Source organism: Mustela lutreola, chromosome 7 (assembly GCF_030435805.1).
Source record: "Mustela lutreola isolate mMusLut2 chromosome 7, mMusLut2.pri, whole genome shotgun sequence".
In the NCBI taxonomy this organism is placed as follows: domain Eukaryota; kingdom Metazoa; phylum Chordata; class Mammalia; order Carnivora; family Mustelidae; genus Mustela; species Mustela lutreola.
Window position 1 is genome coordinate 68,430,924 of NC_081296.1, and position 12,843 is coordinate 68,443,766.

A 12,843-nucleotide genomic window follows, 5' to 3' on the forward strand; every position below is an offset into this window, starting at 1 on the left:
CACCCTAACCACAAGGGAAGGCACACACCTAGGGTCTTCTGAGTTTACACAGCCACCATCTCTGTCAAATAACAAACAGAGCACAAGCTCCATGCAGTCTGAAGGCATGGAAATGCTTCTTCTTAAGTCATCACTGTGACATACATGGAAGATGGAGATGGTTCTGCTCATCAGAGCAAGTTTTAGACGACTTCAAACAACAGACAGCAGGTTAGGTCTTTTAAAAGAAAAGGATTCTTCCACTCATGTAAGAAAAGGGACAAAGTGCCCTGCTTTTGCAAGCGAGGAGACAGACCGGAGTATATGCTCCAAACAGAATGATGCCGGCCCAGGATTTTACTCAAGTCATGAGGCAGCAGATGGAAAGATCTTTTTCTTCCTTCACAGGCACACCCCAAAAGATAAGAACTTTCACCCACATACGACTCATACACACCCACTGGTTACATCACAAGGTCTAGGTGCCAGAAGGGAAGGGCTCTACAGGCACGAAGTGAAGAGCCCCGTGCCATATGCTGTAAGTCTTTAAATCTCCAAAGCTAACCCGCAACACACAACAGGACGGCTCTCTGGATGCTCAAGAAGTAACAGTGGCTGAGACAGCCAAGAGCCATACTTTCCCCATCAGCTAAGGGCAGAAATCCATCCTGCATGGGACCCACACACAGCCGTGCAGGAGGCTCACCTATTCCCAATCTTCTTCTTACACACCATGCAGACCTTCTCCTCCGTGATGATGCACTTCACCTGCTGATGTAAAATCCGCTCTTCCTGGACCTGTGAGAGGAGAGTGGGACAGAAGCCCCAGCGTCCAGAACACAGAACTGAAGGCAGAGGCTAGAGCTGCCTCATCCCCAAACCCCACAGACGCCTCTAATGGAAACACTTGCAAGCAACTGTCAAGTTGCTTATATCATCAGTTTGAGCTACAGCATTAAAGGAACACAAAGCTCTGCTTTTGTCTCTGGGGAATATGTGGTAACTGTCTCATACTAAAGAAGTACAACCCCCCCTAGAGTCTGGAAGGTTCATACCCTCAGAAATTCTGCATGGAGAAGGTTCTTGAGCACTTGATTGAACCGTTTTTTTTGTGCATTTTCTTCTAAGACCTTTTCCAGAAAGATGCGTATATCGTTAATCTGAGTGTTTGCTGGTAGAAGGTTGATGGCCTAGGGACAGGAACAGAGATGGGAACGGGGTGAGACAGAACAAAAGTGAGCCTGAGGAGAAGTCTGAAGCCACACAGCTCTCCAACCTCAGTCCTTTTCTCTGTCCTGTCCTCTCTTGAGTGTGCCCCTAAGTGCCTCTCATCTCCCCAGAAGAGCTCCTGACCTTGGTGGTGTCCAGCTTGCTGTGGTGCAGCTCGAGGACTTGCAGGGCTGCCTGGAGGTTGGCCTGTGGCTCCAGCAATTCCAGCTTGATTGGTCCCAGGCAGTGCACACTGGGGGGCGACAGGTACATCCGGAGCAGGGACAGATACACCTGTCTCACACAAGTCACATACATCAGGCTGGTGGTAAGCCTTCCAGAACCCCCCAGCATGACCACACCTAAAAATAAGAGGGGTTGGGCTCTAGTAAGAGCTGCCCTGGAGCACATAAAATTCATCATTTGTCACATTTTAAAAATTCTTGGTAAAGTCAGTCAACTGAAGAGATAAAAAAATTAAGGACTGTTTTTCATGAGAGAAAGAAAAAAACCACCCCCAAATGCCTTGCATTTATTAAGCATCATACTACTGACAAAACACCAACACTGCAAAATGACTCAAAAAGATCCCTCCCAGGAATCTGGCTTTGAGGCTGTGACCCTATCCCATCTTGGTAGACGAGGCTTAACCTGAAATGAGACACCATCTTTCCTACTGGGGCCAGTAACACAGTACTCAACACTCCGGGCTGGCTAATTCTTCTTTGAGGGTGGCCTGTGCACTGCTTAGCAGTGACTCCAGCCTCTACTGCCTAGATTCCAGTTATCCCCATGCCCCAGGCATGAGAGTCAAAAGTGTGTCCAGACACGGACAAATCCATGTGCATTCTAGACAGAGCACAAAAGTGCACCTCCTCGCAACTGTCGGGCCTTATTATACAAGCTGGGACTCTTCCGAAACTGCAGGGGTTAGGGATGCTACTAACCACCACAGTAAGCCAGAACCATCCCGAGCAAACCAGGATGTACGGTTATCCTGCCTCTCCTCAATACACAGGTACAGAATCAGGGACCTCAGCCACTCCTACCAGTGTCCCCTGTGACCGCCCCCGAGGGGGTGGGCTGTGCTGCGAGGGGCAGTGGAAAGCGCACGTGCTCCCTGGGGCCAGTGTCACTACTTACATCTTTGTTGCCATCTCTGTTTTGGTCATAATGCTTGTGGCAGTACCTGAAAGGGAGAAAGTGGTGAGACGAGGCCAGAGCAGCCTCATGGAGAGAGGTCATGGATTCAGCCTGCGGGAGCAGCCTCACGATGGTGCCACAACTGGGGGCCAGCAAGGGAGGCAGAATGGAGGGGAGGCCGCTTGCTCTCCGGCCTCTCCTCCCTCTTCGGGGCCTGCTGTCGGTCTCACTGGTCTCACTGGGCAGTGTGATGGTGGTGAGGTGGGGGGGCGGGAAGGGGCAGGGAACGTACTCCTCGGCCATCTTTGTGTCCTTCAGGATGTGCACGTAGATGAAGAGCGCTTGCTCGTGCTTCCCCATGCGGCCCAGCAGCAGTGCCCGCTCTTCTAAGAGACCTGGGAGGAGGAAGGAATGTGAGTAACCTTCACCACCACTGCGTAAGCACAGGCCGGGAAGCTAAGCTGTTACACAACTGCGTGAAAGTATCTGTATTACTTAGGGTTTTTTTCAAGGAGAAAACTGCTAAAATTAGAAATGGGCGAAGGGAGCTATTTTAGAAAGTACTTTATCCTATCTTTTTTGTGATCACTTCTAAACTGGCTAAGAACTCTCATCCAAAGACCAAGTGCATAAAAAGCACCCACAAGGTGCCAAGCACTCCCGCTAAGGAAAGAATTTGGTCTCTGCTCTCCCGGAGCTCATCCATCACACTAATGTGTGTCTTTTTCAGACAAACAATGCCAGATTACAAATATTGCTAAATAATGAACTTGCCCAAGAACATGTGCTGATGCACGAAACAGGTCTCAACCTGGCCAGCAACTGCCAAGTGGTTCACACCCAAAAGAGACTCTTCTCACGCATGGTACAAAAGCGAGTCTTCAGATGGCACAGAACTGCAGCCCTGGCCTGAAACACGGGGCTTTCTCCAGCCCTAACTTGTGGGAAGAGTAGGGAACTGGGGAAAGGAATAGGATGAGTTTTTGCATTACCTTCTGCTGAAGTGGCTTCTGGCCATGAGCCAGACACTTACCATCAAAAGGAAAGTCACAGATGAGCCGGCCTGGATCATAGTAGCCCGAAATTTCCAAGAACATAAGGAGTTTCCGTCGGTATTCTCCCAGCTCACCCTCTTCCTCTCCAGCAGGGACTGGAGTTTTGCCTTGAAAGGAAACCAAGCTCAGTATGAAAGGCTGCTGCTGGATGGCAATATGGGGTCATCAAGAGAAACGAAAGGGATGGGGTTCGTGATATCACCACGGTGATCAGAAAGGGCCCCCAAAGTGGGCTCCAGCTGTACTTTTCTTAGTTTATGGTCTCTGCATGACCCCCAAAATATCGGCTTGAGATACAAAAAAACAAGCTGCACAAATGCTCCTGTAAGCAAACCTGTTTCTTATCAGCACAGCTGCCATCTTACAGACAAATCTGTTCCTTCCCCCTCCCCTAGGGGCGATGCTCAGAGATCCCCAGATCCAGACAAGAGCTCTTGGGTCTCCTGTGCTGGCTCATTTAGCTGCCCTGGTGCCTCTGAGGAACTTCCCACCCACCTGGGCCCCGCAGAGGAGAGTAAGTTCTGCTTCCCTATGCCACATGGCACCCTCGGGTCCCAGGTCACCTCTAAGGCCCAAGGCCACTTGGCTTTCTACAAGAACTGGTACCTGCAGGGAAGGACAGGAGATATTCCTTCATCAGACCTTGCACCTTCTCACAGTACAGCTGGATCAGGCAGTTGTGGAACCGAGAGCCTGTCTCCTCCCAAACGTGGATGACATGTTCCTGAGGCAAGACATGGGTCTACCTGGTACCCTCTATGCTGTGATCCAGCTCTGTCTCCCTGTCTCCCTCACATTTTTAAGGCCCAACAGGTCCCATCCAGATGGTCTCCTCATGAAGTGATAGCTCTTTTAAAACCACCAGGAAATTTTGGACTACAACCCAGAAACATTAGGGATTGTTTTCTTTTCTGTTTTTAAAAGATTTTATTTATTTATTTGAGAGAGAGAACATAAGAGGGGTTGAGGGGCAGGGAGGAAAGGGGAAGCAGACTCCCCACTGAGCAGGGAGCCCACAGTACCCTGGATCATGACTTGAGCTGAAGGCAGATGCTTAACTGACTGAGCCACCCAGGTGCCCCGAGGATTATTTTCTTGATTTGTAGTCTAAGCTCCTTTATTAACTTTGTACCATAATCCTCTAAACTCTCACATCTGCCCACGCAGTTACAGTTACATACTTGCATTCTGCTACCTAAAACCAATTTGGTTGCCCTGTGGCCCTGGCTGAATCAATGGCCATACAAACATGGCTTTGTATGAGATGTTTTTCTCCAACGCCATTCTCTTCTATCCCTCTGTACTCTATCTAGATTTAGAAGGCATTCATCAAAAGTAACATTTCCAGGTTGATCTACCAAGATCTTTCTTCAGAGGAGGTAGAAATAATCTTCCTTAAATTTCTACCAGTTCCCAGGTGACATAAACCCCAATCTGAATTGCCCAGTATTGAACTGCCCAATTTCCCCACGTGGTCCTGGATCCCACATTTAAAGGTTTTTAGTTCAGACTAAAAAAAAGATCTTACCAGATAAGGAATAGCCAGACCCTTAAAATTCTCCACCAAGAAGCCGAGCACCCGGTCCCGTGGCAGAGACTCTACCTCCGGAAGGTCTTCGGTAAAGATCTGTGGGAACAAACCCGGGTTCCAGAAGCAGAGCCATTTGACTGCAGTGCTGCCAACCACACATGGAACACACGGACACAGTGGAGGCTCAGGTGGACTTCTGAAGGGGGAAGGGTCTACAAATGGCACCTGTGTGTCATCTCGTGTGACACGCTAGGTCGCAGGCGCTGGTCTCCCGACGTCTGTGGAAGTCTCTCCCCGCTACATTACACCGTTGTCTCCTATTTCCCAGGCTACTCCTCTGAATGCCAGAGAAACTACATGAATCCACCCCCCACCTCCAGCCATCACTGCCTAAGTAGAATTAGGACCCAGTGTGGTACTAGATAAATCCAAGAGATCCCTGTGATTTACCTTCAGGCCATCCTCTGGGAAGTCTCGCAGCACCCATACAGAGTAGGAAAAAATCAAATGCAGGTTTTCAGTACCTGGAGGGAAAAGATTGGTTGGCAGGTGAGGCCCACCCTGACCATAGGACTGCAAAGGCAGGTGCAAAGGTTGCCCCTGAATTTACTTTCCAGGAGAGATGGTTCTGTCCAAACACCAGTCACTCAGGGATACTTGCCCCTACTGGGCTGATTACATGCTAAAGGGCTGTCACAGTTCCACCATTGTGGGTGGTGGGGACTCTAACCTCAAATGGAGAAACAAAGATGGGTGAGCATAAGGGAGGGAGAGTCCTGACCCACCAGAATCAGAAATGGAGGGAGATCAGGTCCATTTGAACACAATCCTTTCCCCCTTCCCTTTCAAAAGTTGGCCTCACCAAGATGCTGCAGATACTGCACTGTCCTCTCATGGCCTTTCAGAGGCGAGTTTGCTTTCTTGGACTGGTCTACCAGCACCTGCAGAGCTGGCCAGGAAGCCCCCGCCCAACAAAAAAGTCATTAGCCTCTTCCAGGAAATACATGCCCATGGGAAAGTCACCGTACTTCAGTGGGTTTCCCCTCTCCACAGACCACCCTCCCAGAACTGATCCCCTACTCCAGCCACCTTTCTCGTGGAGCCCCTTCTTCTCATACAGGATGATCAGCTCGCTGTACTTGTGCGCCTTCTTCAGCACGTGCTCGCTCTCCTCGATGTGGCAGTGGTTGTTCTCCAGGCGGAGCAGAGGGGCCACCAGGGCCACGTTCGTCTGCAGAGGAAGCACGACTTCTGTGGCAACCACGTCGTGAAGGGACACCCCCACACCCCACCCAGCCCAGGCCTGCTTCAGGCCGGAAGGCCATGTATGGAACACAAGCCAGAGAAGGCCAACTGCCCTTTTCTAGGACTATGGGGAGTGGGGGGGCGGGGGGGGGGGGGAGAAAACACTGTCCCTGTTCACCCTGTAGCACCAACCCCAGTCTTACCAGAGAAGACCAGCCCACTGCAAATTCTGGGGCAATTATCTTGCCTTAACCTTTAAATTTCCAGAAGCTCAGAGGTGTCAGGTCAAGGCTGGGTGATTGCCATCATCCAAGATGCCACTCTTATTGATGGCAGGTCCCCCAAAGTAGCCCTTTCCCAGCTTCTGGGGACGGAGCCTTGCGGGTAGCGAGCGCCTGGAGAACTCACATGGAGGTAGCACTTGAGCAGGGTGGTGTCAATGATTTGCAACAGCTTCTTCTTGGATTTGATGGTAGGCGTGCCTTCCATAAGTGGGGAGGTGCTAGACTGGTGATCAGAGTCATTCAGCTTCTTTACCAACTGGCTTCGTTTCTGCCAAGGCCCAAAAATGTGGGGTTAAGGCCAGGACTCAATCATCCTTATCACCTGGGCCACCACGTAATATTCCAAATACTGCCAACACAGCTCATGCCTATCCACCCTGATCTCACATTAGCACATCATTAGCACATTAGTGCTAATCATTAGCACATCATTTTTCTTGGGGATCAAGACAGATGAATGCCAAATTGCCACAGATCCAGTAACAATTATTTATCAGGTAGTTACTACATCCCAGGCACTATGACAAGAATTTTACATCATCCTACTGTAAACCTACAACAAATGCAGACATTACTGTCATCCCCACTTTACAAGCGAAGAAGATATGGCACAGACACTGTATCTCTCAGAAGCAGCTGAGTCAAGTTTCAAATTAGGTCTAATTCCAATCCCCATGTTCTTTTGTTCATTTATTTTTTAAAGATTCCATTTATTTATTTGACAGAGAGAGAGGGAGAGAGAGAGTGCACATAAGCAGAGGGAGAGGGAGAAGCAGGCTCCCTGCTGAGCAAGGAGCCCGATATGGGACTCGCAGGACCCTGGGATCATGACCTGAGCCCAAGGCAGCTGCTTAACCAACTGAGCCACCCAGGCGCCTCCCCATATTCTTTTATTAAAAAGAAAAAAACCCAACAACTGTCTTGAGGTATAAGTAACATACAATAAAATGTACCCTTTTAAAGCATGAAATCCATTTTGACACATATGTACATGCATGTAACCATGACCCCCATCAAGGAACAGAATGTTTCCTATCACCCCAGAAAGTTCCCTTGGACTCTTCTCAAAGAATCCCACCCACTCTGACACCACAGATCTGATTTCTATCACTAGAGATCAGTTTTTACCTATCCTAGAACTTCATATAAATAGAATCATCCAGTCTGTACTATACAGTGTCTGGCAATGCCCTCTGTTGTGTATGCTCTACCATCTCTCTGGCACAGGACTAGTCAGCTAAACTGAGACATTCCAAATGGCAGCAGAGGTGTCCAGGGAAAACATGTGCTCAGAGTCCTAAAGCAAAGACACAGGCAATAGAGGGCTTTCCTCAGTGCCACAGGCTTAGGAGACATTCTGCCCCAGGAATGTTTCTCATTTGGTACAGACAGAGGCATGTCTGTGTGCTCCCTGCCATCTGCCAGCCATAGCTGGGTACCACTGGAGCACAAGGTCAAGGAAGTGCTGAGGCTATGTGTGCCTGACCAGACCTGTGGGACCTTCACCAAGCCAGTAGCAGGTGACAGGTAGCTGGCTTACAATTTCCCAGCAGTATTTCTCAGTGTCTGCCCAGGGGACCCCTTACAGAGGTCTTCAGAACACTTACAGGGAAAAAATTTACTAAGTTCTCTGACTCTGGGTAAGTGCCCAGGGAATATGTAATAGCCCAGTGTGACAAAAGTTTGGAGTGAACAGTCTTTAACAGTTTTATTATTCACTTGAGAATTTCACTTATCTCTCCATAATAGTAAACTATAAAAGAAAACATACATCTAAATACTCCCTCTAAAAAAAAACAAAAAAAAAAACATGTTATAGAAGAGTATTTATTGACAGGGAAAGGATTTCTCAATATACAGCTAAATTTTAAAAAAGTAAGCTAGAGAACTTCAGTTTGATATCCATTGGCAACAGTAACCCCATAAATTTTATTATTTTTTAAAAAGACTTATTTATTTGAAAGAGAGAGATCAAGAGATCGCATGCACGTGAGTAGGGGGAGGGGCAAAGGGAGAGGGGAAAAAACAATCCTCCAACAGACTCCCTGCTGAGTGCAGAGCCTAACGCAAGGCTCAAATCAGGACCCCAAGATCATGACCTGAGCTGAAATAAAAAATCATCATCTATCTACTCAATGGACTGTGCCACCCAGGGGCCCCAATAAATTTTTAAAAACTGAATTCATGACTACATACCCAAGCATGCCACAGAGACCTTGTTTGGTTTGGTTCCAGAACACTTCAATAAAGCAAGTATCGCAATAACGCTAGCCAAATTAATTTCTTGGTTTCACAGTGTGTACAAAAGCTGTGCTTACATAGTATGGTAGTATTATATCTAATGAAATAATGTATATACCTTAATTTAAGAATGCCTTATTGCTAAAAAATGCCAACCATCATTGAGCTTTCAGTGAGTTGTAATCTTTTTGCTGGTGGAGGGTCCTGACTCAGTGTTGGTGACTCAGGGCTGGGGTGGCTGTGGCAATTTCTTAAAATAAGACAACAATGAAGTATGCCACATCAACGGACTCTTCCTTTTATGAATGATTTCTCTGTAGCATATGATGCTGATAGCATTTTACCCACGGAATTTCTTTCAAAACTGGAGTCCATCCTCTCAAACGCTGCCACTGCTTTACTAATTATGTTTAAGGAGTATTCTAAATCCTTTTTGTCATTTCAACAGTTTGGCCAGGAGTAGATTCCATCTCAAGAAACTACTTCCTTTGCTCCTCTGTAAGAAGCAACTCCTCATCCATGAGTTTTTCATGAGCTGGCAGCAAGTCACTCATGTCTTCAGGCTCCACTTCTCATCGAGTTCTCTCGCTATTCCCACCGCATCCCAGTTACTTCTTTCACTGAAGTCTTGAGCCCCTCAAAGTCATCCTTGAGGGCTGGAATCAACTTCTTCCAAATTCCTGTTCATGTTGATATTCTGACCTATTCCCATGAATCATGAGTGTTCTTAATAGGATGTAGAATAATGAATCCTTTCTAGATTATTTATTTTTTTTTAAATTTACTTTACCCAGGTATGGAGGAATCATTATCTATAGCTGCTAGAAGCTTATGAAATGTATTTCATAAAGAAGACTTGAAAGTTAAAATTATTTCTTGATCTATGGGCTGCAGAAAAGATGCTGTGTTAGTATGAAAACAACATTAATCTTACTGTACATCTCCATTAGAGCCCTTGGGTGACCACTGCCAGTGAGCAGTCATATTTTGAAAGGAATCTTTTTTTCTGAGCTGCAGGTCTCAACGGGGGCTTAAAATGTTCAGTAAACTATGTTATGAACAGACGTGCTGTCATCTGGGCTTTGTTGTTCCATTTACAGAGCACTGGCAGGGCTGGTGTGTAGCGTCATTCTTAAGGGCCCTAGAATTTTCAAAATGCCTTGCTCCAACTTTAAGTCACAAGTGGCATTAGCCCCTAAGAAGAGTCAGCCTCTCCTTAAAAGCTTTGAACCCACACACTGACTTCCCCTCTCTGGCTATGAAAGTCCTAGTTGGCATTTCCATCCAATAGAAGGCTGTTTCATCTATACTGAAGACCTGTTGTTGAGTGGAGCCACGTTCATGAACAATCTCACCGAGATCTCCTGGAGAACTTGCTGCAGCTTTTCCATCAGCACTTAGCACTTCACCTTGTACTTTATGTCACGAAGATGCCTTCTTCTTAAACCTTATGAACCAACCTCTGCTAGCTTCCAGCTTTTCCTCTGCAGCTTCCTCACCCCTCTCAGCCTTCACAGATTTGAAGAGAGTTAGGGCCTTGCTCTGGATTAGGCTTTGAGGAAAGGGAGTGTTGTGGCTGGTTTGATTTTTATCCAAACCAGTAAAACTGTCTCCAAATCAGCAATAGGCTGTTTTGCTTTCTTATTCATGTTCACTGCTGTAGCAGTTCTAATTTCCTTCAAGAATTTTTCCTTTGCTGGGGCGCCTGGGTGGCTCATTGGGTTAAAGCCTCTCTCTTCAGCTCAGGTCTTGATCCCAGGGTCCTGGGATCGAGCCCCCACATCAGGCTCTCTGCTCAGCATGGAGCCTGCTTTACCCTCTCTCTCTCTCTGCCTGCCTCTCTGCCTACTTGTGATCTCTGTCAAATAAATAAATAAAATCTTAAAAAAAAAAAAAAAAAGAATTTTTCCTTTGCATTCACAACTTGGCACAAGAGGCCTAGATTTTGGCCTATCCTGGCTTTTGACATGTCTTCCTCACTAAATTTAATTGTCTTTACTTTTGATTTAAAGTGAGAAACAGGGGCACCTGCATATTTCAGTGGGTTAGGCCTCTGACTTCAGCTCAGGTCATGATCCTGGGCTCCAGCCCCGAATCAGGCTCTCTGCTCAGCGGGGAGCCTGCTTCCCCCTCTCTCTCTGCCTGCCTCTCTGCCTACCTGTGATCTCTCTCTGTCAAATAAGTGAATAAAATCTTAAAAAAAAAAAATAAAGTGAGAAACAGTGATTCTTCCTTTTACTTGAAACACTTAGAAGCCATTGTAGGGTTATCAACAGATTTAATTTCAGTATTATTGTGTCTCAGGGAGTAGGGAAACCCAAAGAGCAGGCGAGGCAGGGGAACAGCCAGCTGATAAAGTAGTCAGAACACAGACATTTTATTAAATTTGCTATCTTATATGGGAACAGCTGGTGGCATCTCAAAACAATTACAATAGTGACATCAAAGATCACAGATCACAAAAATAAATTAAGTATGAAAAAGCTTGAAATGATGTGAGAATTACCAAAATATGACAAAGACACCAATTAAGTAAATGCTGTTGGGAAAATGATTCCAAAAGACTTGCTCACTTCAATTTGTTTAAAAAAAAAAAAAAAAGCAGCATCTGTGAAGCACAATAAAGGAGGTATGCCTCCAAAGGTCTAGAAGGACAACACTATAAAGTTGGTTACTTTTCTCTGGGTGATAGGGTTACAGGAGATTTATTTATTTATTTATTTATTTTTAACTTTTGCTATATACTTTTTTGTTGCCCAGTTTCCTGCATAGAGCATGTATTTTCCCACAAGTATGTATGTTCCAAAAGAGTGTTTCAAAAAACCGATTATTTTCTATCCACTAAAATTTCTTCTTCTGAGTTCCTAGGAGAGCTTCATGTAAATTTGCCAGAAATCAGGTACATTTCCTACTATCAAGATTTAGCATCAAAGATCAGTGGTATAACTGAGTAGGGAGATGAAGGAGAAAGAAATGCACCCAGCCACCATAGCTTCTAAGGTATTCATTTACAGAATGCCTGTGGAATCGGAGAAGGCCCACCCTTCTCTGCCATAGAAAAGCAGGCATCGGAACTCCCAGGTGAACTCTTCCATACACCCCTGTACCATACCTACCTGTGTCAGGTAGTCAATCAGAGCTAAGTGTGCCTTCTCCAACTCAGCCCCTGAGAGCCCAGGCAGTGGGTTAGGGTACTGCAGCTGCTTCCTGTAGTCTGTGGGCAGCAGGTCCGGGTACAGGCCCATCACATGGGTAGGATCTACATGGAAGGGAAACACGATTCCCCAGAAAGGAGCACAGCAATTTAAGGATCAAATAAAACAACACCATTATAACAGCAAAGTAAGTTCCATACTAATTTTTTTTAAGATCTTTTTTATTTTTTAAGTAATCTCTATACCGAACATGAGGCTTCAACTCACAACTCCAAGATCAAGGGTCACATACTCTATCAACTGAGCCAGCCAGGCACCCTCAGACTCATTCTTTTAATTAAATGACTACAAGTTCAAAAAGAGTCAATGAGCTCTACATTTCTATAATTTGAGCACTAATAACATGTATATTTCTCTAAACCATTACAAAAATGGTTTGACTCTATATTCCAAGACATACACACATATGCATATCCAGAATTGGAATGGAAAATTCATGAATTCTCTAAAAGTGGAGAAGAAAAAATTCCCCAAGGAAAAACTGCTAAGACATTAAAGTTGAATAATCAATAGCCTTAAAAATAAAAGAACTATATAAAGAAAAGAATATTACTAAAACAAATTACTATTACTAAAACAAAGCCAGACAATGGTCTAGGGCATATATATTTGCCGGATACATGGCAAGAAGCTAATAAATTAATTATATAAAATGTAAGTTGGAAAAAAAAAGATTTCTTATGATAAGAGGCAAAAGACATAAACAACTGACAAGAAAATAATATAAGTAAGTGGGAAAACGTTCTGCTACATTAAAAATTAGAGCAGTACATTAAAGAGTAAAGTCTGTAGAAAAATGTTTATATGATACTACCCAGGGCTTGCTATATTATGAAACTGAATCACTCTTACAATGCCAAGGCAAAAAATACTGCTACTTCAATAAGGAGAAAAGCACTTGGGCGCACCAATCCCACTTCTCGGAGTTTACCCTAAGGAAA

General features: G+C 45.6%; 1 protein-coding gene across 1 annotated transcript in view; it reads right to left on the minus strand.

Annotated features, from left to right (window-relative positions):
- Positions 1–12,843, minus strand: part of VPS39 (VPS39 subunit of HOPS complex) — a 46,657-nt gene that overhangs the window by 2,179 nt on the left and 31,635 nt on the right. The window contains exons 12-24 of the mRNA XM_059181259.1: positions 11,804–11,946; positions 6,571–6,714; positions 6,007–6,148; positions 5,780–5,866; positions 5,368–5,441; positions 4,915–5,013; positions 3,993–4,110; positions 3,365–3,493; positions 2,624–2,726; positions 2,332–2,377; positions 1,333–1,482; positions 1,035–1,169; positions 686–777 (exon numbers count right to left, since the gene is read on the minus strand). Of these exons, the coding sequence (XP_059037242.1) occupies positions 686–777; positions 1,035–1,169; positions 1,333–1,482; positions 2,332–2,377; positions 2,624–2,726; positions 3,365–3,493; positions 3,993–4,110; positions 4,915–5,013; positions 5,368–5,441; positions 5,780–5,866; positions 6,007–6,148; positions 6,571–6,714; positions 11,804–11,946 (1,462 nt within the window). The remainder of the gene's footprint in view (positions 1–685; positions 778–1,034; positions 1,170–1,332; positions 1,483–2,331; positions 2,378–2,623; positions 2,727–3,364; positions 3,494–3,992; positions 4,111–4,914; positions 5,014–5,367; positions 5,442–5,779; positions 5,867–6,006; positions 6,149–6,570; positions 6,715–11,803; positions 11,947–12,843) is intronic.